Raw genomic sequence first — 26,529 nt, forward strand, 5'->3', positions numbered from 1 at the left:
AATACTGTCCACATCTTTTATTAGGTACACGGTTATCAGTATACCATATCATACAATGTGACAACTAGCAAAATACATAGATCAATAAGTCCCTGAATGTCTCACAGTAGCAGGATTCTTCCCTGGCTACTGTGTCATTAGCACCTTTAAGTGAAAGAGGACTTGGGCACTGATTGAGCCCAAAGCCCTCCATTAGGTGGCCACACCATGGTCCAAAGTCCACAGGGGTCACACAAGATTCTAAAACTACATCAGGAAAGAAATCAGGATTTAAATCCATTACTTCTAGACATTGACATGCCCAGCTGTCAACATTTCCCCATCCCCAGTGGTCACCCTGCATATTATGCTGAGATAGCAGGTGAAAGGTTATTTCTGAATTTTGTAATGACATCTGTTAAAAATGAAAAAGAGAATTGAGGTTAATTGTGTGTCTGCACCATGTGTTCAGTGCCATGTTAGGCTATTTTCAATGGACTGTCTCTTTTAATATTCATCATGACCCCCAAAGACAAACATTACTGCTTCCATTTTATAGATGGAAGAACTGGAAGTGAGAGGCACTGAAGAGCGCCCCTATTCACCCATTATCAGAGGCCACATGGCCCTCCAGCTTAGTTCTCTCAAAGGTCCTGCATTTCTGTCTGTAATTCATCTACAGAGGTAGACTTAGGGATGCTAGTAAGCTGATGTTGTAACATGAGACACACCTTTCTAAGGAGCACATCCAAGATCCTGTTTTGTTACCATCTCTGACCAATGGTACATGAAACTTTGAAACTAAGTAAAGGAAGATAGAAAATATAAGACTTCAGTTAATCCTAAGAGAGTGATGGTTGGGAATGTGCTCCAGGGACCTCTGTACTCACCAAATGCATCTACGTCCTTGATCAGTTGAAAATTAATGAAATGAACATGAGTGACTCCAACATGGGATTATGTATTATGCCTGTTAACAGAAATTGGACCTTCCTTAGCTAGCTCTTGGAGATCCGTTACTCCTTTGGTGGAGGGAACTTTGCTATTACACAACTGGGAGTAAAAGTGTGTGAGGCCGATTTCCATGAGACTCTCACCAAAGAAGGGCCTAGCATCTCATTAGAGAATGAAGTGGCTGAGATCACAGGCTCTAGACTTAGCTTGTTTAGACTGCCTCTTGGGTCTTACATAAGTAATGTGACATAGAACAAAGTAAGCCTCATCTGAGCCTCAATTTTCTTATCTGTGAAATGGGATGTAAATAATAGGGGTGTTGTGAAGATTCAAGGAGTTAATGCATGTAAATCACTCAGCATAGTGCCTGGCATACACTAAGCCACCTGGTATGTGTTTTACTGTGGTTTAATATTTAATATTCAATAACATAAAGCACATACACAAAATAGAAGGTCACTTGGCAGAAACCCAGAATGTAGCACAATTAGATAATTTATTCTAGATAGCTCTGTTTCTGATGTCTAAGGAAATTACCAAGCAAGTATAAAAACACTCACGTGGAAAGGTGAAGCAGCAGAACCTACCCCATCATTCATGGATCTGTTTACTAGGCAGATTCTTGAATTAATATACTCAGGTCCAAAGGAGCACATGATTAAATGTGCAATGCAGAGAGCCCTTGCTCAGCTCCCCATGTGCTTTTCTGAAGATTGCAAGTTTTTCTTGCTCCAGAATTTAACAGGACCGACTGCAATGGCCTTGGACTGAAAAACCCTGCCCCTCAGAGTCCGCAGCTACCGGCCCTGGCCAGAAAGTAAAGCCCACGCTCTTACCCTGCAGAATGGCAGTCACTGTGTTCACCCACTAGCGATTCGCCCAGGGTGGTTCCTGTCTTTCCCGGGCTCTTTATTCCTCTGCCTGCCCCATGTTTCCTGCCCATTCCTCTCCACTCTGCCCTCAGCCACCATGTCTTCCACATTCTTCCTTTTTTTCTGTCAGTCTTATCAGCTCATCCTTTGCCCATCTGTATATTTAGAAAGAGAACATTTATAGCATCTCTTTGCCTACAGACTCTGTTATCTTACACCAGTGTCCAAAGGTGGAAAGAAGAATATCTAGTGCAATGGTTCTTTTTCAGTTTTATTGATACAGAATTGGTGTGCAGCACAGTATATGTTTACAGTGTGCAGTAAAAATGATTTCACTTAACATATATCGTGAAGTGGTACCACAGTAAGTTTAGGTAATATCCATCATCTCATATAGAAAACAAAAAAATAAAAGGGGGTTTTTCCTCATGATGAGAACTTTTAGAATCTCCTCTCTTAGCCCCATTCAAGTATACTGCCCAGCCATGTTCACTATAGACTCATGCTGTACATTACATCCCCCAAACTTAATCATCCTGCACAGCGGGAAGCTGGTACCTTTTAATTGTTTGCACTATTTCACCCTTCCCCTCAACCCTCTGCCTCTGGCAGCCACAAATCTGATCTTTTTTGCCATTGGGTTGTTTTTTTTGGTTGGGGATCCACATGTAAGTGATCACACATTATGTGTCTTTGTCTGACTTACTTCACTTTGCATGATGCCCTTAAAGTTCATCCATGCTTTCCTAAATCACAGGATTTTCTTCTTTTTTATAGCTGAATAGTATTCTACCATTGGTTGGTAGGTAGGTACATAGGTAGGTGGATGGATGGATGGTCCACAGTTTCTTTGCCTCTTCATCCACTGATGGATGCTTAGGTTCTTCCTGTGCCTTGGCTACTGTAAATAATGCTGTGATACACATGGGGAGGCATGTATCACTTCAACACAGAGATTTCTTTTCCTTCAGATAAATACCAAAAGAAGTAGAGTTGTTGGGTCATATGGTAGATTGATTTTTAGCTTTTTTTTTTTTTTTTTGTAGATAATTATTTTTTATTGAAAGGTAGTTGACACACAGTATTACATTAGTTTCAGGTGTACAACACAGTGATTCAACATTTATATACATGATAATTCTAGGTACCGGTACATTTGATATGAGGCACAAATTCTATTTAAGGGTTGTAATTAGGAAGGAAGAAGAAAAGCTATAGAAGTAGCAGGCAGCAGAAAACATGGGAAGATTGATTATTTCTTTGACATATCTTCTTGTAGAGTAACTTCAGCATGTATAGGTTTTAAACTACTACTTAAATTGCGCACACACATTAACATAATAGGAGTATAGTTACATAACCAAAGCATACCTGTAATTACCAGCCATCTCCAGTGAAACCAAGAAAACCAGTTAGGCACCTTAGGCATTTGTGAAAACTTATCTATGATATGGTGGATATTGTCCAACTGAACTTGAACAGTCTGAGAGAAATCAGACAAATTAAAACAACCCATTCCTGGGGACTGTTCACAACCCATATGTTCTTTTAACAGTAAATAGTCTGTAGTTGTAATATTTTGGAGCGCTACAATTTGCACTTCTCCTAATTCTTGGTTGAGTTCCAACAGTATAGATCCAGTCAAATTTGTTGTTTTACTGTATGCACAGGCCAGCTTAGATATCTCCTTCCTCATTCCCATGGCAAGTCCAGGAGCTGGTGGGATGAGTGCATCTACAGCTGTAGCAGTGCGTGGATCTTTGTTGGGGTTTTTTGATGATCATCTTCTGGCATGAGTCTTCCAGAGAGTGCTGATGTTGGAAGTTCTTTTTCATATCATTTCTTAGTTGATTTTCGGGGTAGCCAAATTAGGCTTTGATCCTCTGTATAAACACAAACAGGCCCTTTGCCTACACTTTTATATGCCCTTTACACCCTTGTGTAGAACTCACTGGAGGTCACCACACAGGAACTGCCTTTTTTTTTTTTGTAACATTAATCTACACTTACATGACGAATATTATGCTTACTAGACTCTCCCCTATATCAGGTCCCCCCTATAACTGCCTTTACAGTCACTGTCCATCAGCATAGCAAAATGCTGTAGAATCACTACTTGCCTTCTCTGTGTTGTACAGCCCTCCCCTTTCTCACACACCCCCATGCATGCTAATCTTAATACCCCCCTTTTTCTCCCCCCCCTTATCTCTCCCTACCCACCCATCCTCCCCAGTCACTTTCCCTTTGGTACCTGTTAGTCCATTCTTGAGTTCTGTGATTCTGCTGCTGTTTTGTTCCTTCAGTTTTTCCTTTGTAGTTATATTCCACAGATGAGTGAAATCATTTGGCATTTCTCTTTCTCCTCTTGGCTTATTTCACTGAGCATAATACCCTCCAGCTCCATCCATGTTGCTGCAAATGGTAGGATTTGCCCTTTTCTTATGGCTGATTAGTATTCCATTGTGTATATGTACCACATCTTCTTTATCCATTCATCTATCAATGGACATTTAGGTTGCTTCCAATTCTTGGCTATTGTAAATAGTGCTGCGATAAACATAGGGGTGCATTGGTCTTTCTCAAACTTGATTGCTGCATTCTTAGGGTAAATTCCTAGGAGTGCAATTCCTGGGTCAAATGGTAAGTCTGTTTTGAGCATTTTGATGTACCTCCATACTGCTTTCCACAATGGTTGAACTAATTTACATTCCCACCAGCAGTGTAGGAGGGTTCCCCTTTCTCCACAGCCTCGCCAACATTTGTTGTTGTTTGTCTTTTGGATGGCAGCCATCCTTACTGGTGTGAGGTGATACCTCATTGTAGTTTTCATTTGCATTTCTCTGATAATTAGCAATGTGGAGCATCTTTTCATGTGTCTGTTGGCCATCTGTATTTCTGTTTTGGAGAACTGTCTGTTCAGTTCCTCTGCCCATTTTTTAATTGGGTTATTTGTTTTTTGTTTGTTGAGGTGTGTGAGCTCTTTATATATTCTGGACGTCAAGCCTTTATCGGATCTGTCATTTTCAAATATATTCTCCCATACTGTAGGGTTCCTCTTTGTTCTATTGATGGTGTATTTTGCTGTACAGAAGCTTTTCAGCTTAATATAGTCCCACTTGTTCATTTTTGCTGTTGTTTTCCTTGCCCGGGGAGATATGTTCAAGAAGAGGTCACTCATGTTTATGTCTAAGAGGTTTTTGCCTATGTTTTCTTCCAAGAGTTTAATGGTTTCATGACTTACATTCAGGTCTTTGATCCATATTGAGTTTACTTTTGTACATGGGGTTAGACAATGGTCCAGTTTCATTCTCCTACATGTAGCTGTCCAGTTTTGCCAGCACCATCTGCTGAAGAGACTGTCATTTCACCATTGTATGTCCATGGCTCCTTTATCAAATATTAATTGACCATATATGTCTGAGTTAATGTCTGGATTGTCTAGTCTGTTCCATTGGTCTGTGGCTCTGTTCTTGTGCCAGTACCAAATTGTCTTGATTACTATGGCTTTATAGTAGAGCTTGAAGTTGGGGAGTGAGATCCCCCCTACTTTATTCTTCTTTCTCAGGATTGCTTTGGCTATTCGGGGTCTTTGGTGTTTCCATATGAATTTTTGAATTATTTGTTCCAGTTCATTGAAGAATGTTGCTGGTAATTTGATAGGGATTGCATCAAATCTGTATATTGCTTTGGGCAGGATGGCCATTTTGACGATATTAATTCTTCCTAGCCACGAGCATGGGATGAGTTTCCATCTGTTAGTGTCCCCTTTAATTTCTCTTAAGAGTGACTTGTAGTTTTCAGAGTATAAGTCTTTCACTTCCTTGGTTAGGTTTATTCCTAGGTATTTTATTTTTTTTGATGCAATTGTGAATGGAGTTGTTTTCCTGATTTCTCTTTCTGTTGGTTCATTGTTAGTGTATAGGAAAGCCACAGATTTCTGTGTGTTGATTTTGTATCCTTCAACTTTGCTGTATTCCGATATCAGTTCTAGTAGTTTTGGGGTGGAGTCTTTAGGGTTTTTTATGTACAGTATCATGTCATCTGCAAATAGTGACAGTTTAACTTCTTCTTTACCAATCTGGATTCCTTGTATTTTTTTGTTTTGTCTGATTGCCGTGGCTAGGACCTCCAGTACTATGATAAATAACAGTGGGGAGAGTGGGCATCCCTGTCTAGTTGCCGATCTCAGAGGAAAAGCTTTCAGCCTCTTGCTGTTCAATATAATGTTGGCTGTGGGTTTTTCATAGATGGCCTTTATTATGTTGAGGTACTTGCCCTCTATTCCCATTTTGCTGAGAGTTTTTATCATGAATGGATGTTGAACTTTGTCAAATGCTTTTTCAGCATCTATGGAGATGATCATGTGGTTTTTGTCTTTCTTTTTGTTGATGTGGTGGATGATGTTGATGGACTTTCGAATGTTGTACCATCCTTACATCCCTGGGATGAATCCCACTTGGTCATGGTGTATGATCCTTTTGATGTATTTTTGAATTCGGTTTACTAACATTTTGTTGAGTATTTTCGCATCTATGTTCATCAGGGATATTGGTCTGTAGTTCTCTTTTTTGGTGGGGTCTTTGCCTGGTTTTGGTATTAGGGTGATGTTAGCTTCATAGAATGAGTTTGGGAGTATCCCCTCCTCCTCTATTTTTTGGAAAACTTTAAGGAGAATGGGTACTATGTCTTCCATGTATGTCTGATAAAATTCTGAGGTAAATCCACCTGGCCCAGGGGTTTTGTTCCTTGTTAGTTTTTTGATTACCGCTTCAATTTTGTTGCTGGTAATTGGTCTGTTTAGATTTTCTGTTTCTTTCTGGGTCAGTCTTGGAAGGTTGTATTTTTCTAGGAAGTTGTCCATTTCTCCTAGGTTTCCCAGCTCGTTAGCATATAGGTTTTCATAGTATTCTCTAACAATTCTTTGTATTTCTGTGGGGTCTGTCTTGATTTTTCCTTTCTCGTTTCTGATACTGTTGATTTGTGTTGACTCTCTTTTCCTCTTAATAAGTCTGGCTAGAGGCTTATCTATTTTGTTTATTTTCTCGAAGAACCAGCTCTTGGTTTCATTGATTTTTGCTATTGTTTTATTCTTCCCATTTTATTTATTTCTTCTCTGATCTTTTATGCCCTCCTTCTCCTGACCTTAGGCCTCATTTGTTCTTCTTTTTCCAATTTCGATAATTTTGACATTGGACCATTCATTTGGGATTGTTCTTCCTTTTTTAAATATGCTCGGATTGCTATATACTTTCCTCTTAAGACTGCTTTTACTGTGTCCCACAGAAGTTGGGGCTTAGTGTTGTTGTTGTCATTTGTTTCCATATATTGCTGGATCTCCATTTTGATTTGGTCATTGATCCATTGATTATTTAGTAGCGTGTTGTTAAGCCTCCATGTGTTTGTGAGCCTTTTTGCTTTCTTTGTACAGTTTATTTCTAGTTTTATGCCTTTGTGGTCTGAAAAGTTGGTTGGTAGGATTTCAATATTTTGGAATTTACTGAGGCTCTTTTTGTGGCCTAGTATGTGGTCTGTTCTGGAGAATGTTCCATGTGCACTTGAGAAGAATGTATATCCTGTTGCTTTTGGATGTAGAGTTCTATAGATGTCTATTAGGTCCATCTGCTCTACTGTGTTGTTCTGTGCTTCCGTGTCCTTACTTATTTTCTGCCCGGTGGATCTATCCTTTGGGGTGAGTGGTGTGTTTAAGTCTCCTAGAATGAATGCATTGCAGTCAATTTCCCCCTTTAGTTCTGTTAGTATTTGTTTCACATATGCTGGGGCTCCTGTGTTGGGTGCATATATATTTAGAATGGTTATATCCTCTTGTTGGACTGAGCCCTTTATCATTATGTAGTGTCCTTCTTTATCTCTTGTTACTTTCTTTGTTTTGAAGTCTATTTTTTCTGATATTAGTACTGCAACCCCTGCTTTCTTCTCGCTGTTGTTTGCCTGAAATATGTTTTTCCATCCCTTGACTTTTAGTCTGTACATGTCTTTGGGTTTGAGGTGAGATTCTTGTACGCAGCATATAGATGGGTCTTGCTTTTTTATCCGTTCTATTACTCTGTGTCTTTTGATTGGTGCATTCAGTCCATTAACATTTAGGGTGACTGTTGAAAGATATGTACTTATTGCCGTTGCAGGTTTTAAATTCGTGGTTACCAAAGGTTCAAGGTTAGCCTCTTTAGTATCTTACTGCCTAACTTAGCTCGCTTATTGAGCTGTTATATACACTGTCTGGAGATTCTTTTCTTCTCTCCCTTCTGATTCCTCCTCCTCCATTCTTCATATGTTGGGTGTTTTGTGCTGTGCTCTTTCTAGGAGTGCTCCCATCTAGAGCAGTCCCTGTAAGATGTCCTGTAGAGGTGGTTTGTGGGAAGCAAATTCCCTCAGCTTTTGTTTGTCTGGGAATTGTTTATTCCCACCATCATATTTGAATGAAAGTTGTTCTGGATACAGTATCCTTGTTTCAAGGCCCTTCTGTTTCATTGCATTTAATATATCATGCCATTCTCTTCTGGGCTGTAGGGTTTCTGTCGAGAAGTCTGATGTTAGCCTGATTGGTTTCCTTTATAGGTGACCTTTTTCTCTCTAGCTGCCTTTAAAACTCTTTCCTTGTCCTTGATCTTTGCATTTTAATTATTATGTGTCTTGGTGTTGTCCTCCTTGGATCCTTTCTGTTGGGGGTTTTGTGTATTTCCGTGGTCTGTTCGATTATTTCCTCCCCCAGTTTGGGGAAGTTTTCAGCAATTATTTCTTCCAAGATACTTTCCATCCCTTTTCCTCTCTCTTCTTCTTCTGGTAACCCTATAATACGGATATTGTTTCTTTTGGATTGGGCACACAGTTCTCTTAACATTGTTTCATTCCTGTAGATCCTTTTATCTCTCTCTCTGTCAGCTTCTATGCATTCCTGTTCTCTGGTTTCAATTCCATCGATGGCCTCTTGCATCTTATCCATTCTGCTTATAAACCCTTCCAGAGTTTGTTTCATTTCTATAATCTCCTTTCTGACATCTGTGATCTCCCTCCGGACTTCATCCCATATCTCTTGAGTATTTCTCTGCATCTCTGTCAGCATGTTTATGATTTTTATTTTGAATTCTTTGTCAAGAAGACTGGTTAGGTCTGTCTCCTTCTCTGGTGTTGTCACTGTGATCTTTGTCTGCCTGTAGTTTTGACTTTTCATGGTGACAAAAATAGTTTGCAAAGCTGGGACGAGTGACGGCTGAAAGAACTTCCCTTCTTGTTGGTCTGTGGCCCTCCTCTCCTGGGAGAACAGCGACCTCTAGTGGCTTGTGCTGGGTAGCTGCACACAGACAAGGCTTCTGCTTCCTGCCTGGCTGCTATGAAGTTTATCTCTGCTGTTACTGTGGGCGTGGCCTGGCTCTATCAGCGGCTCCAAAGTGGTGGAATCCCGTTGGAGGGGGAGCTGCCGGGAGGCTATTTATCTCAGTAAGGGGCCTCCCTGCTCCCTGCAGCCCAGGGGTTAGGGTGCCCAGAGATCCCTGGATTCCCTACCTCTGGATTAAGTGTCCCGCCCTGTCCCTTTAAGACTTCCAAAAAGCACCCGCCAAAACAAAACAACGACCACAAAAAAAAAAAATTTTTTTTTAATTAAAAAAATAAATAAATTTTTTTAAATGGCTGCTCATTCGTCTTTATTCTCCGGTGCCAGCCTCAGGCATCTGCTCACCGGTCTTGCTGCCCTGTTTCCCTAGTATTGGGGTCCGTATCCCTTTAAAACTTCCAAAAAGCACTCGCCAAAACAAAACAGAAAAAATAAATAATTAAATAAATGGCCGCTAGCTTTTCTTATGTCCTCCGGTGCCAGGCCTCCGGTACCCACTCACCGTTCTTGCTGCCCTGTTTCCGTAGTTTCCAGGGCCCTGCGCATGCACTGTGTCTGCGCTCTGGCCCGGATGGCTGGGGCTGGGTGTTCAGCAGTCCTGGGCTCCGTCTCCCTCCCGCTCTGCCTATTCTTCTCCTGCCAGGAGCTGAGGGGAGGGGCGCTCGGGTCCCGCCGGGCCGGGGCTTGTATCTTACCCCCTTTACGAGACACTGGGTTCTTGGAGGTGTGGATGTGGTCTGGATGTTTTCCTGTGTTCTCTGGTCTTTATTCTAGGAAGAATTGTATTTGTTCTATTTTCATAGATATATGTGGTTTTGGGAGTAGATTTCTGCTGCTCTACTCACACCGCCATCTTGGCTCCACCCTCCTCCGATTTTTAGCTTTTTGAGGAACAGTTGTTGTTAACTAGAGGAAATTTTGTCCCTGGGGACACGTAGCAGTGTCTGGAGAAATGTTGGCTATCACACCCAGGAGTGGCAGGGTACAAGCATCTGGAAACCAGGGATGTCACCAAATATCCTACAGGGCAGGGGATGGCCCACACCAAATGTCAGTAGTGCCAATGTTGAAAAACCATGGTGTCACGAAAAAGAAAAAGTACACACCAGCATTTCCAGTGACATATTTTAAATCATTAGTTGGACTATGGTTTGGCAAGTTTACAAATTCCTTAAATATTAGTTTGCTTTTTCTTAAAAATAGTATATAGGGATTGTGTCCAGTAGGTCAGCATTCACCTAAAAGAAATTGAATTTCCTGTGAATAGAGCTTTGTAAAGGACTAGTTTCCTCCTATGATGATGGGAAGCAGCAGCTTCAGGGCTGACTCAGGGCAGTTTGGGGAGGCCCTGGTTATGCTGGTCCCTTATTTCCTGAGCCTTCTCTTCTGCAGGAACTCCAAGCATCATGTCCTCATTTAACAGTGTCTAAAGCAAAGAGGGTCATCCTCTTGTGTGGAGAAAATTAATTTCTGGAAGCCTACTGCAGTCTCTCCTTGAGTCTCATTGGCCAGAATCAGGTGCCATGTGCATCTTTAGACCCAGCACTGGCCCAAGGTAGTGGGATTGCCAGGACTGTCCTAGACAGTGAGGATGTCCCTGGCCTGGGGCCCATCCCATTCCAGGGATGGATGGTGGTGCCAGCCCGACCTGCCAGGGATATGTCCCCTTCACAGGCGTGGTGAGGGATGACTCACATGGGGAATGCGAGACCTCTTTCAAAGTGTTGCTTTCATAACAACCCACCCGCCCTGACTGAGGTTGTTGCCTTAGCTCTTTGGGCTGCAGGAACTGAGATTCTCAGGTTCCCTCCAGGACTTGAGATTTATTATGAAAGAGCAACATGAGTTGGAACAGGAACCTCAAAAGCCATCAGTAATTAGGGCAGTGACTCCAGCCCCTTCTCTCCATGTCATCTGTCTGTTCGTCTTCTGGTTCCTCTCTCTGTCTCTTGCTGTTCCTACTCATATCTTCCCTATATTCATTTATTTTATAACCACCTTACTGATAAATTTAGCTTGTACCAAGTTCCCCTCAGCTGTGAGCTTGACTCATGACCTTGCAATCTAAATATCTTTCTATCAGAAATGTCCTCTGTCAACATTCAGAACATTCCTGTTTCCATCCTCATTCATGTCTCATCACTACATTGTATTTCCTCTGTCTTCCCAAATCTTCCATTTCTCTGTATTCTCTACTGGCATGAGTCACATTTCCTCATGACCTCTTACAACCAGAGGGTCTAACATTCTCCATGTCTATTTCCTTTGTATTTTAGACAAAGAAACAGAAGCCAGCAGAGGTTGAGAGAACCTCCTTTGCCCCAAGTCCTCTAACCTGTCCTTTCAGAAGTTTCTGATTAATGTTGGGATTCACAAAGCTTCAAACATCATAAGAGCACCCTCCACCTACCTTACCCCACGTCTTTGCTAAGAGAGGCAAATGGAAGGGACCAGATGCCTCAGAAGCCTCTCCTGATGTGGCGTAGATTGCTAAGAAGCTCGGTTCATTCCCCGTCCCCATCCACCATCGGCACCAGGAGCCTGATCCTTCCCACCTCCAGGGTGCCGCCACCCCAGGATGGTTTCTTGTCAATGGGAGGCTTGTTCAGGAGGATCAGGACTGGGTACTTCTTCCTGGCCCTCGTGTGGCTCAGACTGCAGCTCCTGCAGGAGCAGCATGCCCCTCTGACAGCCCCCCATCAGGCCGCCCACCCAGGCTCTGTTCCTCGCTCAGCCCCTGTTACTGCCGCACATAACAGCCACAGCTCCCGTTGTTGGGCTCTGGCAGCCTCAGCATCCCTTGACGGTCCCTCTGTGCCCAGACTGCCTTCATTGCCTTCTCCTCAAAACCCCATGGACCCTGGCTTCTCTTTCCTGCCCGAGTCATCATAGATTCAGCTACTTAATACTTAGATCTTTGCCTCTGGGACCCCCCTGTATCATGAAGCCATGTTGTTTTATGCTTTCTAAGCTATGGGGCTCCTTCCTAACACTCCAGTAACATTCTGGAGGCTTCTGGCCCCTTCTGGGCTGGGCTGGCATGTAGTCTGCAGAAAAGCAAGCCTGCAGAGGAGGAGGTAGCTAATTATATAAACTTTTATGGTCCACATAATGTGCTAAAGTACCTGGATGTTGATATTCTGAGCAAATAGACTATATTGGTTGTTTTCACTTAAATTCACTGACTTTAAAGCTCTTTAGGAGTTTGCATCATTTTTCTGATGAGCTTTGACACACATTTGTGTGCATCTGAAGTGTTAGCCCAGGTGCCCTCATGACACAGTCCTGTCCTGTGCTCTGAAATCCCTCCTTTCCTCCATTCACCACTCATCACACATGCCCTGTACGCATCAGCCAGTACACCCAACCTGCCAGCCATTCGATGAAAAGTTACCAAACATTTTCAGTGTGAAAATGCCCCAATGGTAGTCGCCTTCTTATCCCTCTATGAGAATTCTTGTGCCCAATGGATGGGGATCCAGCAGAATGTCCATATACCTGATACAGATGGAAGAGGCCACAGATCTGAGATGTGTTGAGAACTGAGCAACTTGCCACCCAGATCTGGGTCTTGTGTTGGATGCGGTGACTGTACTTGTTTGTGGAGCCAAAAGCTACTCAGCATCCTTTCCGTGGGATTCAGGCGGCCCTCCTACTGCTGTGGGACCTGAACTAGGCTGCAGTCACAGGGTCCCTGCTGTAGCGCCCAGGTGCCATCTCCCCTAGCTCCCCAGGGTGGCCCAGGGCCGCAGCCCCCTGTCCCTCTTCACCACGACCCAGGGGTATTAGTGGTTTGAATCAGCTCATCACCTTCGGTTCTCCAAGAAAACACTAAGGTTGCTTAGTAGGCACTCCCCTAATATGTTGTAAATTAAATGCTATCAGCTCAAGGTGACATTTGAGCCAGGCCAGGTCTCAAAGGACACTAGTTGACTAATCTTTGATTTTTTTAAGGCACACAAACATGCAGCAGAGTTGTATCTGTGGTTTTGTACTCCAGCTCCTCATGGTCCTTAGGTTTCCCACATCAGTGGGCAGTCCTGCCACCCCCTGATCGCCAAGCTCTTAGCATCCTTCACCACCCCTCCCCTCCCCTGGCCCTCTTCCTCTCCCCTTTCTTCTCCCTTCTCCCCTCCTCTCCCCCTCTCCATCTTCCTTTTCTTTTCCTTTTTCTCCTTCTCCTCTTGCCTCCTCCCCATCACTGTCTCCATCAATGACCTCTTCACCTGATTTTGAAATATTTCCCTGTCCACCCCTTTTAAACTATAACATGAAATATTCTAAATGGGTTCTGAGTGCCTCATGCGAGGCCTTTCATTTTTCCTGTATCACATTTATGGCCGTAACCCTTTCTGAAATCCTTGCTTGCGTGTCCTTCCCAGACAAGGAATCTCACCGTGGACGGGCGCTTTGGTGCGTGGTCTCCGTGGACACCCTGCACGCACACTGATGGCAACGCTGTGGGGTCCTGCCTCTGTCGTACCCGCTCCTGCGACAGCCCGGCCCCTCAGTGTGGTGGCTGGCAGTGCGAGGGCCCCCACATGGAGATCGCCAACTGTTCCAGGTGCGTCCCCCCGACTCTGAGCACCTCTGGGCATCAACTGCTTTCCTTCTGTATGAATCAGATGGTTTCCATTGATTCCTGGCAACAACATTATAAAGGCTGCAGAACTCTTGTTGTTTGAAGATTGTGGTAACTGACTGTGTTGCTTTATGAGAAAAGGACTGTCCAGTGTAGTACTAGTACCTCTTTAGCGTTGGTTCTAGCCGAAATGTCATTCTCTGAGCAGAGCTGCAGTATCTAGCTGTGAAGACTAATAATCAAGTAAGTGAACCCCTTTTAGTGATGCTTTAAAATGCATAAGTGGATTGTTTGGGACTGACTCAGTCATAAAAGTGGCCCATCTGCTGATAATAGGCTTACTTTAAGCTTCTGCGGTTGCCTTCTACTAGGTCCGCCTCTTGGCAGCATTTACAAGTATGCAAACCCAGGTCCGTGCAACAGACAATCACATCATTTCTTTCCTCACTGATTATATTCCCATTACATTCGTATTCTTTCATTTACCTACTTCCCTGTATACATGTTCCATATATTATAAATAGAATATATCATAAAATTAGGATATTAAGAATTTCCAAACAAGTTGGGAAGCATTATCCTGCATTGTCTAACAATTTTGCTCATGTGTAAAGAAATTTTGAAAATAAAAATGTCATTTTTGTATGTTGAAATTGCTTACTTTGAATATAATTCAATGAGTTACTTGGGTAATGTTTATAATTATGTAGGTAACAGGGTATAAGTACTAGCTAATTACCTCTATGAGCAACTTGGGAGGCTCTGTCTTGTTTTTTGATTATTTATATTATAAAGCAGCTTTATTATAATATCATACTTAAGATATCACTATTTTATTTACATCATTAACTTTTATAAAACAAAATAGGGAAATATGAAATACACTAAGAATTTTCTCAGAGGAATTTTCACTTGAAATGATTTTAGAAATTTTATTTCCAACTTACTGTTGATACCTTGAGCTTCAGTGTCCCAGCTGTAGACCTGCATGTTTCAAAGGAAAGTGTAAAGTAAAAATAAGAATTAATGTGAGTTGATGTTTTCCATTGGAAATGGAAATCTTATGGGTGAGGGTAACATCTATAGAAATGCATATGTGACTAAAATACAAAAAAAATTCTACATGCATGGGAGTTCAGACTCTAACAGTTAAAATCTTCAAAAATGCCTGTAGTTTGTTTTTAATAGCAGGGGCTAACTTTTAAGGTAGATACTGAAATTATAAACATTCTGATACAGGCATTTTAAGGAAAAAAATACCACGTTAAACAACAACAAAAATAATTCCTCTAGCTGGCAGTAATTAATGGCTTACTTACATTTTTATTTATTTGATAAAGTTTTATACAAGTTTGTTTCTTTTTATTTTATATTTTTATGTATCTACCTACTTTATACATACACATATAAAAAAACAAATACAGTCATTCACAATTTGCATTCCTGATTTATACTGTATCTTACAACTTTGTGAAATTTTAAAACAGTACCCAAGAATCTGAATTTAAAATATCTTTCCTTCATTTTTATTAAAGCTTGTTTTAAAACTTTAGACATTATTGTGCTCTTTATCAATATGACCGCTATCAAGAGAATTATTGATTTTTACTGATATTAATAGATTTTAAAAGTAAGCATTACACATCGTTTTAAATGATTATTTGCTCAGATGTGCTCTTTTCATAGATTATAGCTGATATAATCAAAAGATTATATCAAGTCAAAAACATAAAGTCTAGACGTTCAGGGATTTATCTCAAATTGCTTTTCAATGAAATAACATTATTTTTCATTATCTTAACATTTTTATGACTAAAAGTGGTTCTAACATAGCCCATTTTAAATTATTTATAGCGCACTTAAAACTTTACTCTTAAATTTCCTTCCTGGACTCTCAAATTAGAAAACTTGCCTAGTAATTGAGATTCCTGTGACACGGTGCATTGGGAGCCACACACCTGTTCCCTTTTCCCTAGCAGCCCGCTGTCCCATCATTCTGAGGGAGATGAGGGAATTAGGAGGTGGGTGAAGATGAGGCTGGACTCTGAACTAGTCTGACTCAGTGTCCCCACTACTTCTCTCCCCAGGAACGGAGGCTGGACCCCCTGGACCTCGTGGTCTCCCTGCAGCACCACCTGCGGGATCGGCTTCCAGGTGCGGCAGCGGTCCTGCAGCAATCCCACCCCCAGGCACGGGGGCCGGGTGTGCGTGGGGCAGAACCGCGAGGAACGGTGCGTACAGCCCTGCGCCCAGCACCAACGTCCTCGATGCTTCCTGTCCTTCCAGCATGGTCCGTGTTCCTGCAGTTTTAGTTTGGGATCCAGCCTAGCTTCTTTGTGGCATCCCTCTCTGTTGACCTGAACCTCCCTCCTCTTTTTCCTGCATCCTTTCTTTAATTTTGGCCAAAGCTATGCCACGATGGTGCTGTCAGGGGTGGCTAACTGAGCAGCTCCTGAGGGAAGGGAGATCCAGGGACAGTGGGATCTCTGTGCTGGGCTCCCTGGAGACTCAGAAAGTGAGTGTCTGCTGGAGAAAGATCTGGTAAGAATTCAACTAGACCAGTCTCAAAACCTGCTATCCCAACTAGGTCCTAAGATGGTCCTGGGCAGATGGTATTGGCTAGGTGAGGTCAAGTTTTCCATCAGAACTAAATTAAGCAATTGGAGCATAGGTGAGCATATATTCAAGGTTTGGGTTATATAACTACACACTGCTTTGTCAACAGATACCCTTAGTGAATGTACCCTTCACCCCAGAGTGGGGCATTCTTTTCCATGTATATGTTAAGTTGTCAGCATGTCATGGGAGCCTTTCAATGCAATCTTGCATTTAACGGGTAGTTGTTTTGTTACATACTCAGATACTTACTTTTGGCCTCATAAAATCTACAGCTGTGATGGTTGACTCTTGCTCTGGAGAGTACATTCCAGTTTATCATTATTTGGAGTAGGTGAATTTCACATCACTTTTAGGATTCATTTTCTGCCATACTGACGTAAACTTGCTATATGACCCATGTGAAACAACATGGCATTCAGTACCTTTTAATTAAAATGTAGGAAGGCTTACATCCAGAATATGGGTTCGGTGAGAACCTCTTCTGAAATCCTCAATGTAGTTATTTTTATGCAATTAGTATTTATGTAGATAAAACCAACAGGCTTACTGTACAGGTAGTTCTCTGTGAGGTTTTTATTTCAACCTCAGAACAACCCAGGAGAATCATTCCTTTGCTTCCTCACTGTGTTCCTAAGTTATCAATTAAGATTCACTCCTATAACTCAGGAAAATGAGAATTTTTACTAAGCAGGGTCAGTGGTTTTGAAGTGGTCCCCTGAGACAATCTTGTGTTAAGTCTGTCATTTCCCATCCAACACCAGTTGGTAAGTGAGAAAGCCTATCATGGGAGGGCTGTCTCCCTGCTATTTCCAGCTTTGTAAGATTGAAAATTAGTTGGAAGTTTTAAAATTCTCTGTATTGTCACACACTACAGCGCATGCAGGCCAAAGTCATCATGGCCATGGGGAGCTGCCCCTAGAATCCCGCTACCTTCACAGATCTAATACCTGGCGTCCCCTTTCCCAGGCTGAGCCCACAGGAAGGAAGAGGCTGTTTAACACATATGTATGTTCTGTATCCGTTTAAAATTGTTCATGAAGCTACGTTTTGAGGAAAAGATCAGGATGGCTCGTGTGTTTGGGAGACTTCCATTTAAAATTGTTCTTTAACAGAACAAATGCTCATTTGGGCTAGATGAATATGGGGTTAATGGAGGAAATTTTGAATTTAAGTAATAAATGGATGGATGGTACAAACAGGGACCATGTAAGATTTTTATAAAATTGAAGCCTCCCTGGTGAGCAGCTTTTCCAAAAGGCTGTCAGGAGGTTAATGAAAACTAGGAAAACCAAGACCTGATATCTTTCTGGGCTTCACAAGCAAATGGTTCTCAGACTTCTTTGTCATGTTATGTGTGAGGTCTCTCCACCTAAATGATATAAAGAAATACCATCCCTTATAAATTTTCAAGAACTAAACACAAGACTAAAGAACTAAAGGACACCCTGGTCTCCATGGGAAGGTACACAACATAACAGCTAAGCAAACACAATAATATAATCACTCGTACTTATTTGAGCACCAACCCTAAAGAACTCCTGAGTGGCCACTAGTGAATAAATTGATTCTCCAAAAAAAATCTCCCTAAGTTAACACCAGGATTATAGTCAGTGACTTTTCATGTGGGACAAAATCTACAATATGTGGAGATTCAATGGGAGCTTTATTGCAACAGAAATCTCTGAACTATTCACATCATTTTTTTTTCTGAAGTGGTAGGTAAGGAAAATATCTTAAGTTTTTTTACATACACTTTAAAAGGTATGGACACTTTGTTCTGTTCTAAAATTTCCTGGAACATGGTTTTCTTGAGTGTCTAGAACTGAGTAGAAGCACTGATTCCCAAAGAGGCCACCAGCAAGGATGAAACCATGGATCTCTGTGTATATAATATCAAAATGCAAATGTCAGTATCACTATTAGCTTTTTCCTGCTGTGTAACAATAGTTCCACAAACTGTCTTAAAACAACACTTGGTTATTATCTCATGGTCTCAGTGGACCAGGCATTCCAATATGACTTACCTGGGTCCTCTGCTCAGAGCTGTGGTCTCATCTGAGGCTCAACTGGGGAAGGACTTACTTCTAAGATCATGGTTGTTGTTAGCATTCAGTTCCTGTGGACTGATCCTTTAGTTCCTTGAGGACCTCAGCTTCTTACTAGTTGTTAAGCAGAGACAACCCTCATATTCTTGCCAAATGAGCCTTCCCGATACAGTCACCTTGCTTCCTCAAATCTAGCAGGGAAGAGAGTCTCTTTGCAAGATGGACATTAATATCTTACGTAATGTCATCACCGAGTGGCACACCATGCCTTGCCTATATTCTCTTGATTAGAAGTAAGTCACAGACCCTGCTCTATATGCAATAAGGGGGTATTACACAGGGCAGGAATACCAGAAGGCAAGGATCATTGGGGTCCCAGAGCATCAGCCATGGTCTATTGTCTGCCCTCAATCATTCACATCCCTTCCATATGTGTAATGCATTTTACCTACTCCCAAGGTCCTTTAAGAGTCTTATACCATTAAGCCATCTCCCCAGATTCTAGAACAGTCTCATTTAAATCAGGCCTGAAGGTGAATGAGGCTCCCTGAGTGTGGTCCCTCTCAGTCCGTCAACCTCTGAGATTGAAAACCAAGTTATGTACCACCAACACACTCAATATACAGTGGTGGGACAGGCAGAGGATAACAGCTGTAGACAACTCTGCTTTTAAAGGGGGGAAAATCAGAAGTGCACAGGAATCCCTGCTCCACAGAAATTCTGAAATCTAGCCAACAAGTACTAGCAGTTATTGCATTAAGTTTCAAGGTCTGGGCATAATTCTCCACGGTTTTTGGCTTTCAGTTCTGCTTCCCGAACATCTGTCCTTTTTCATGAAAAGTTGCGTGTGCTTGCGGCTGGGTAATTTTATCAGCCTACTTCCTGCCAGTAGATATTTGGATTTCTGACAACCTCATTTCATTTGTACTTTTCTCTGTGCCTTTCAGTCAAAGCTGGTATTTTTGGTGAAATATACTTTACAGGCCTCCCATGGATTTTCCTGGGGTTTACTCCACGAATCTTCAACCCCAGCTCCTTTTGAGATAGCCCTTCTCCACTCAGGGACTCTCATGTTTTGGCTGGGGGCAGCACCCTATAGCCTGCTTGTGACTGGTGGTCTGTGGGGCACACCATTGCTCTCGATCTCTTAAAAGGACCCTTTGTGGACTGAGGACTACTCTGACCCTTTGATCTTTCTGAGGTGTTAGCAAAAGGTTGTACAGTCACATCCTCAGCTGTTTACCCCATGCCAGCCATTCTGCCAGTGCTCAGAAGTTATTTCTTAATTTCAGCTTCTTTTGTCATTAGGAGAGGCTCAGAATTTCCTAAACTATTCACTGGTTAATATTCTTTCCATCAATTTTCTTCTTTCCTCTAATAAGCATCAGGAAGACCCCAGGCCTAGAAATTTCCCAAAAGCTCCGTGACTCACTTCATACTGACATGTTCTGTTTTCCATGTAACTGCAGTGACGATTTTGGGGAACATTCTGCCTTCTGTGATGAAGTTCTTCCTTCTTCCAGTGTTCAGTAATATGTTCTTATTTCCTTTTCAGTGGTTTTGATTGTTGTTAAAATTTGCCATTTAGCCATTTTGAAGTGTAGCATTCAGTGGCGTTAACTGCATTCACAGTATTATGCATACATAACCACTTTTTCTAAAACTCTGTCATTCCAAACAGGAGCTCTATAACCATTAAGCAATAACTCTCTGTGTCTGCCTCCTTTCAGCCCCCAGTAACCTCTAATTTATGTTCTGCCTCTATGAATTTGCACATTCTAGATAGTTCATATAAGTAGAATCATACAGTGTTTGCCCTCTTGTGACCGGCTGCTTTCGCATAGCGTAATGTTCTCAAGGGTCATCAATGATGTGGCCTGTATCAGAACTTCATTCTCTTTTGAAGGCTGAATAATATTTGACTATATGGCTATCTCATATTGTGTTCCATTTACCCATCAATTGACATTTGGATTATCTGCACCTTTTAGCTATTGTGAATAAAGCTGCAGTGAACACTGGCATATGAGTATCTATTCAAGTCCCTGTTCCATTTATTGTGTGTATATTCCTAGGAGTAGAATTGCTGTATCATGTATTAATTCTGTGTACTAACTTTTTGAGGAGCTGCCAAACTGTCTTTCCATGATGACTTCACTATCTACCTTCCTACCAGCAATGAACAAAGGTTCAATTTCTCCACATCCTCAGCAACACTTGCTACTTTCTTTTTTTATGTATAGCCATCCTAGTAGGTAGAAAATGGTGTCTCACAGTGCTTTTGATTTACACTTCTTTGAGAACAAAGATGTTGAGGATCTTTTCTTGTGCTTATTGGCCATTTGTGTATCTTTTTTGGAAAGAGAGTTTACTTGAAAGAAGGACATAACAATCTTAAGTAACACAATCATAGAAGTGATACTCTGCCATCTTTGCTGTATTTTATTCAAGTTCTTTGCCCATTTCTAACTGTGCTGTTGGCTGCTGTTGGGTGTTAGTTCTTTATCCTGTTTCCTTCTAAACCCTCTCTGGTAGCATTCTCATAGTCTACATTTATACCAACCATATGTTCAAGATAATCGAGGTTTTCTCTACCATGATCATCAGTTTTCTGCTTGCTTCTGCCCATTCCCTGGTCTCAGAGCCACTCTCACATTTTTAGGTATTTCTTCAGTTACACTTTGTGGCTGGGTACCCGAGCTTGTTTTAGTTGTCATTACATAATAGCATTACCACAGTTTGGTGCCTAATGTACCATGTGTTTACTGGCTCAGTTTCTGAGGTCCAGACAGTTTCCCCAGGTCCTTTGCTTCAGGACTCACAAGGCTCCAACTGACGTGTGTAGACCATGGTTGTGGTCTCATCCGAGGCTCACCTGGAGAAGGTCTACCTCCCAAATCCCATGACCATTGGCAGAATTCAGTTCCTTGGCCGCTCTTGAATGGAAGCTATTAGCCAGAAGCTGCTGTCAGTTTCTTGCTACCTGGGCCTCTATCCAACTGCTTACTTCCTCCAAGCTAGCAAGGAAGAGTTTTCTTGAAAGAAGGACATGACAATCTTAAGTAACATAATCATGGAAGTGATACTCTGCCATCTTTGCTGTATATTCTGTTGGGTGGGAGCAAGTCACCCCTGATGCCCACCCCACCACGCACTGAGTGGGGGGCTTGATTATACAAGGTGTGAGTTCCCAGGGATGGGATCACGGGGACCACATCACTGATTTTCTTTGCCGTCATAGGGATGTTTGCTCACCCCTGTGGTGAGCCAATGTGGTGCTCTTTGCAAGTCATTCCTCTCCCATCGTGGGCTTCCTCAGCTTTTCTTGGGGTAAATACTAATATTTTGGTGGACTCAGTGTATGTACAGTTTCTGTGGTCCACAAAAGATTTCATTATTCCAGTATGGCCCAGCAAAGGGACAATCACTGAGAGTGAACCAAGGAGAAAACAGTTCCGACAGAGCCCAGACTGGGTCAGGCAAACAGCTGCAGTTAGAAGCTAGCATGGACCTCACCAGAACAGGACACAATTGTAGCATGAAGAAAAAGGACAGGAAACATGACGTGGTGCTCAGAAGATAGTCTGTATAGCATTATGTAAGGCAGTTCTTTCCACAGAGACTAGGTTTGTGGAAAAATGGATAATTTATGGAGAAACATTGCTGGGTTATTAATTCACTTTTAAATTCAAAATGAGAATGAGCAGTCATGGGCAAAATTAAAATCTTAATTTTTAATGCATCATGAAATGCATCTGTGGCTTTCAGTGCTTTAAGATACCAGCAATCCAAGAGAGGCAGTGAAATTTCAAAAACATTCAGCTGTTTTTTGGTGAAAGCCAGCTGCATGTAGAGGACTCAAGAAATGGTAAACTGCAGGCTGGCCCATTGTATAGATATTTTATCCATTAATTCATGCACATCCTTGAACAAGCAGAGTCACCAAGGTAACTAACTCCAATTCCCGTTGTTGCTTGTGACCAAGAAAGACAGCAGAGACCCAGTGGGTAGTTGGATGGGAGGTATGTCTCTCAGGAGCATGAGTTAGTTGGGGAGGGAGGCTGGGGGACCAGAGGGACAATATTCCCTTGAAATTACAGACCCAGTTAGGGGCGTATAAGGGCTCTGCCTCTGAGCAGACTCTCCCAGGGTGGAGTCGTGAGTTGGAAGCCCAGACATAAAGGGTCAGAGCTCGCCTAGTGATTTCTGTTTCCCTCTGACCTCCCTAGCAGAGGGTGACATTCATGTGCCTGGCAAGGCTTTTTTCACAGGACTATTGGAGTAAGAGAAAGAAAAAAAGTGAAGGCAAGGACTTAACAACCTTAAAGTAAAGCCAAACATGTAGTTTATTAACACTGGTTGAAAGTTCTACACTCCATGTGGTTTTCTGGTTCTCCTGCAGTCAGTTTTTAGCTATAAGAACAGTTATTTGTGTACTTTGATTTATTTTGCTGTGAGGAGATGGTGGCTCCATTGCTGGGCTTTTTACTAAAAGTCAAGGGTTTTATAAGCATTTTGAGTCAGATTTTCCTTTCCCCTCTGTACTCTCCTATTGTTTGTGTTTTTGAAAACTGAAATTAGTGTCAAGGAGTCTAGAAAGTCCATACCTTTTGAACGTCTGTGAATCAGCTTGGAAACCGGACATGGCCTTCTACATATCATTCCATCCACAGTGTGAGAAGCTGCACAGGGATATTTTGCATTACGTACTGAGAGTTCTGATGCTCTGAGTTTTCTTGACTTCTTCCAAACGTGTTCTCAAAACAAATGGTAATTTCCTCTTGGACACTCCATGCACCCACACATATGTTAACAATCACCTTGTAGTCAGGATGCTTGACTTACTTAACTCTGCAAATTTGTACATGCTTCCTAAGGTCAGATTCTTTTAATCTGCTGTGTCCTTGATTTTGTTTTGGCTCTTCTGTCTAGGGGTCATACTTTCTCAATTACAAGGTCCCTTCCCTTTGTGTCTGATGTGTAAGAATGTCCATAGTCCTGAGCTCTGAGAGTCAGGCCCTGGGTAGCTATAGATGACTCCTTAAGAGGGAAACCTAATGTTTCTCTTCTGTCTTAAAAACTGGAATATGAAGAAGAGTGATGACTACCCCATTCCACTGGCTACTCTTCCATGTAAAAGTTCAGAGAAACAAAGCCATTTGCCTGTATGGATAAAATGAAAGTTTCTGGGGCCAGGATTCTCACCTGGCCCTGGTTGGCTAGCCCACTACACACGTGTGGGCAATACGTTGCTAGTGACTCCGTATAAAGAGCTCTGCCCAGTGCTCTGGGTGACACTGTGGCATGGCTGCAAGGCTGCAGGAGAGCAGAGCAGAGGCTGGAGTGGTGGCAGTGCCAAGGACAGAGGCCCAGAGGACGGCTGTGCAGGCAGAGAGGCCCAGAGGCAGAGATTGGCTTGCTGCATGCAGACTGGCTCTGAGTGGACGAGATTTTAGTGATTGACCTGCCACCGTGGAAATAACGTTGGGTATAATCCTTTCACCCCAAGAACGTTCTACTGTCATTTCTTTGGTCACATTGAATCCATAGTGAACTTGCCGGGGGCTGAAACCCAATGGCAAGACAGCCTGATTGGTGCTTGACTCTGGGGTCTTCTGCCATTGTGACATCTCTCCCAGGAAGTAAGCATGCCTCCCACTTTCAGTTGAGAGGCTGGCTTCACTTTACTGCTTATTTATTTGCTTGTTTATCTATACATTCACCTAGTTATTCTCTCTCATTTGCATCATCCCAAATTCCCTAGATACCCCGACCCCTCCTCTGTCCACCTCCATCATATTTCTCTAGCCTGGCATCTCTCCCTTGGATTGCTGCAGTCCGGAGTCTCCCAGCTGGTATTTGCTCCATCTACTCCTCCTACCATCTTTGGGGACCCACACCCCACACTCAAGCGTGGAGAGCTCCTCAAATCTCAGGGGGCTCCAGGCCACCAGCAGGATGAGCCCTCAACCCCTGAAGACCAGTTTTCACTCTCTAACTCTGAGACAAAATAACGCTATTTTGTCTCTGGAGCTCTGTGGTGCTTTCTTGATTCCTTGTAAATAAAGTCCAACTTTACCCCCATTCCTAAAGAGAGATCATTCCACCTTCTGTCATCTTTTTCTCCTCCCATTTCTACATTCCATTCTTTTCCAGAAGGCCAGCTGATGCTCAGTATACCTCATCTTGGTGACCCCCTTCAGCATGGCCTGGCTTTTTACTCTTCATCACCTTACTTGCTCCTGAAGCCTTCACAGTCCATGGAGTTTTCCTGGTTTGATGGAAAAACAGTTGAATGTTACCAGAATTTGCTGTCAGGAAATTACACCCCTGCCCAAATTTCTTTTGTGGGTCTCTGGACACCAGCTACCACTTGCCCCTCTTTTCTACTCACTGAGTTGGTGTCTTCTGTCCTGGATTTGTGTCCATTTCCCTGTCTTCCTCTTCGGCTGTAAATGTCTGTTCAGACAAGTGTTTCTGTGAGGCCCTTTGCATAGCTAGCACCCTGCAGATAAAGTGTTTACTACTAACGATGGCACTCAGGTGACTGACTTCACCTGGAACGTAGGAATCTCTGCCACCTGTCTCTGAAGGCAGAAGTGGGGGCGAGGGACACTTCAGAAAAACTCTTGCATCTAAATGTTCCCCAGAAACTACATTTGCACTTAATAGATGGAGTCTTGAACTTATATTGTCCTTTCAGTGGCCAAATGCATCTCCCTAAATTTGACCATGTTCAGAGTGACCCCTTCTTCCCCCAGGCTGTAAGCTGTCAAATGCCAGCTGTTACCTTTTTATTCTGTTTGTTCTTTGTTTCCCTCCCTTCTCTTCATTTCACTTGTAGTATTAAAGATTGAGGGGAAATTTGACTCATCTAAGGCTAAAGAAAGCCTTTTATATTTGGCTAAAAATTGGCAATATGAATGTACATATAGAAGTAAGTGACCTCAGTCACTGAAAATAGGACTAGTGTTTGTAAGTAGTAATTCAACTATTTTGGAATAACTGGTAGTCTTTTAAATTAAGGTTGTTTGATGTTATTCTGAGAGTCTACAAATAAACTTAAAAATACAATAACCTGAGCAGTTTATGGCATGAAGCTGCATGCTAAAATCAGGCTTTAACTTTCCTTTAACTCATACTAAGAGGATTACTAGCCTTATTTGATTTGAGGATGAGAAATGAATTCCAAATAGAATTTTGCTGACTTTATATCTATAACCTACTCTATCTTTTAGTCTTTATGTTTAAAAGATAAATGCCCTACCTAGATATTTTCTATGTGTTCTCATTTTTGGGTGTCTATTTGAAGGGTTTTGTTTTGTTTCTCCTTTAATTGGCTGCACAGGAAGATCCATCCTGCATTGTGAGTTTAGCATTTTCTTCATTGTCTCCCGTGCATCCCATTGTCTGTGTGCACACGGCATGGCCAACGCCACATCTGCCTTCTTGACTGTGCAACCACCTGGAATACAAAAGCCTGTCCACGCAGAGCATGCCCATGTGTGCAACACCTGGTACCTGGACCAAGACTGGAAAGGTGGGTGGCCTCACATTGCACTAAACAGTTTCCTTTTCCTCTTGGTCCCCATTACAGATACTGCAACGAGCATTTGCTGTGCCCCCCACATGTGTTCTGGACAGGCTGGGGTCCTTGGGAACGGTGCACAGTGCAGTGTGGGGGCGGCATTCAAGCTCGCCGCCGGACCTGCGAGAATGGGCCCGACTGCCCCGGCTGTGATGTGGTGAGTGGAGGCCTCCTCATCCCCAGGCCACGATCTAGAGCTGGGAGTCTAGTCAGCACACTCTAAGTGCTCTGCACACATTTTTGCACATACTTAATACACTGCAGCTGTTAGATATTCTGCAAACACTACATGCTCTGCAGGTACTAAAAGCTCTGTAACCATGACACGTCAGACACTAGATGCTCTGCAGGTACTACATACTCTCACACACTAGATATTCTACAAACATTAGATTCTCAGCAGACACTAGAGCTCTGCAAACATGAAATGCTTTGTAAACATAACATGTCCAGGCACTAGATGCTCTGAACTCACTAGATGCTGTCAGTCACATTGGTTTTTCTAATTAATGAGTCTGTTTGAAGGAAGTACTAGAAAT

At 42.4% G+C, this 26,529-nt stretch overlaps 1 protein-coding gene across 1 annotated transcript in view; it reads left to right on the plus strand.

Moving 5' to 3' along the window:
- SEMA5A (semaphorin 5A) overlaps positions 1-26,529 on the plus strand; it is a 462,739-nt gene that overhangs the window by 378,019 nt on the left and 58,191 nt on the right. The window contains exons 13-15 of the mRNA XM_036896667.2: positions 13,539-13,720; positions 15,826-15,969; positions 26,000-26,147. Of these exons, the coding sequence (XP_036752562.2) occupies positions 13,539-13,720; positions 15,826-15,969; positions 26,000-26,147 (474 nt within the window). The remainder of the gene's footprint in view (positions 1-13,538; positions 13,721-15,825; positions 15,970-25,999; positions 26,148-26,529) is intronic.

This window comes from Manis pentadactyla, chromosome 2 (assembly GCF_030020395.1).
Source record: "Manis pentadactyla isolate mManPen7 chromosome 2, mManPen7.hap1, whole genome shotgun sequence".
Classification (NCBI taxonomy): Eukaryota; Metazoa; Chordata; class Mammalia; order Pholidota; family Manidae; genus Manis; species Manis pentadactyla.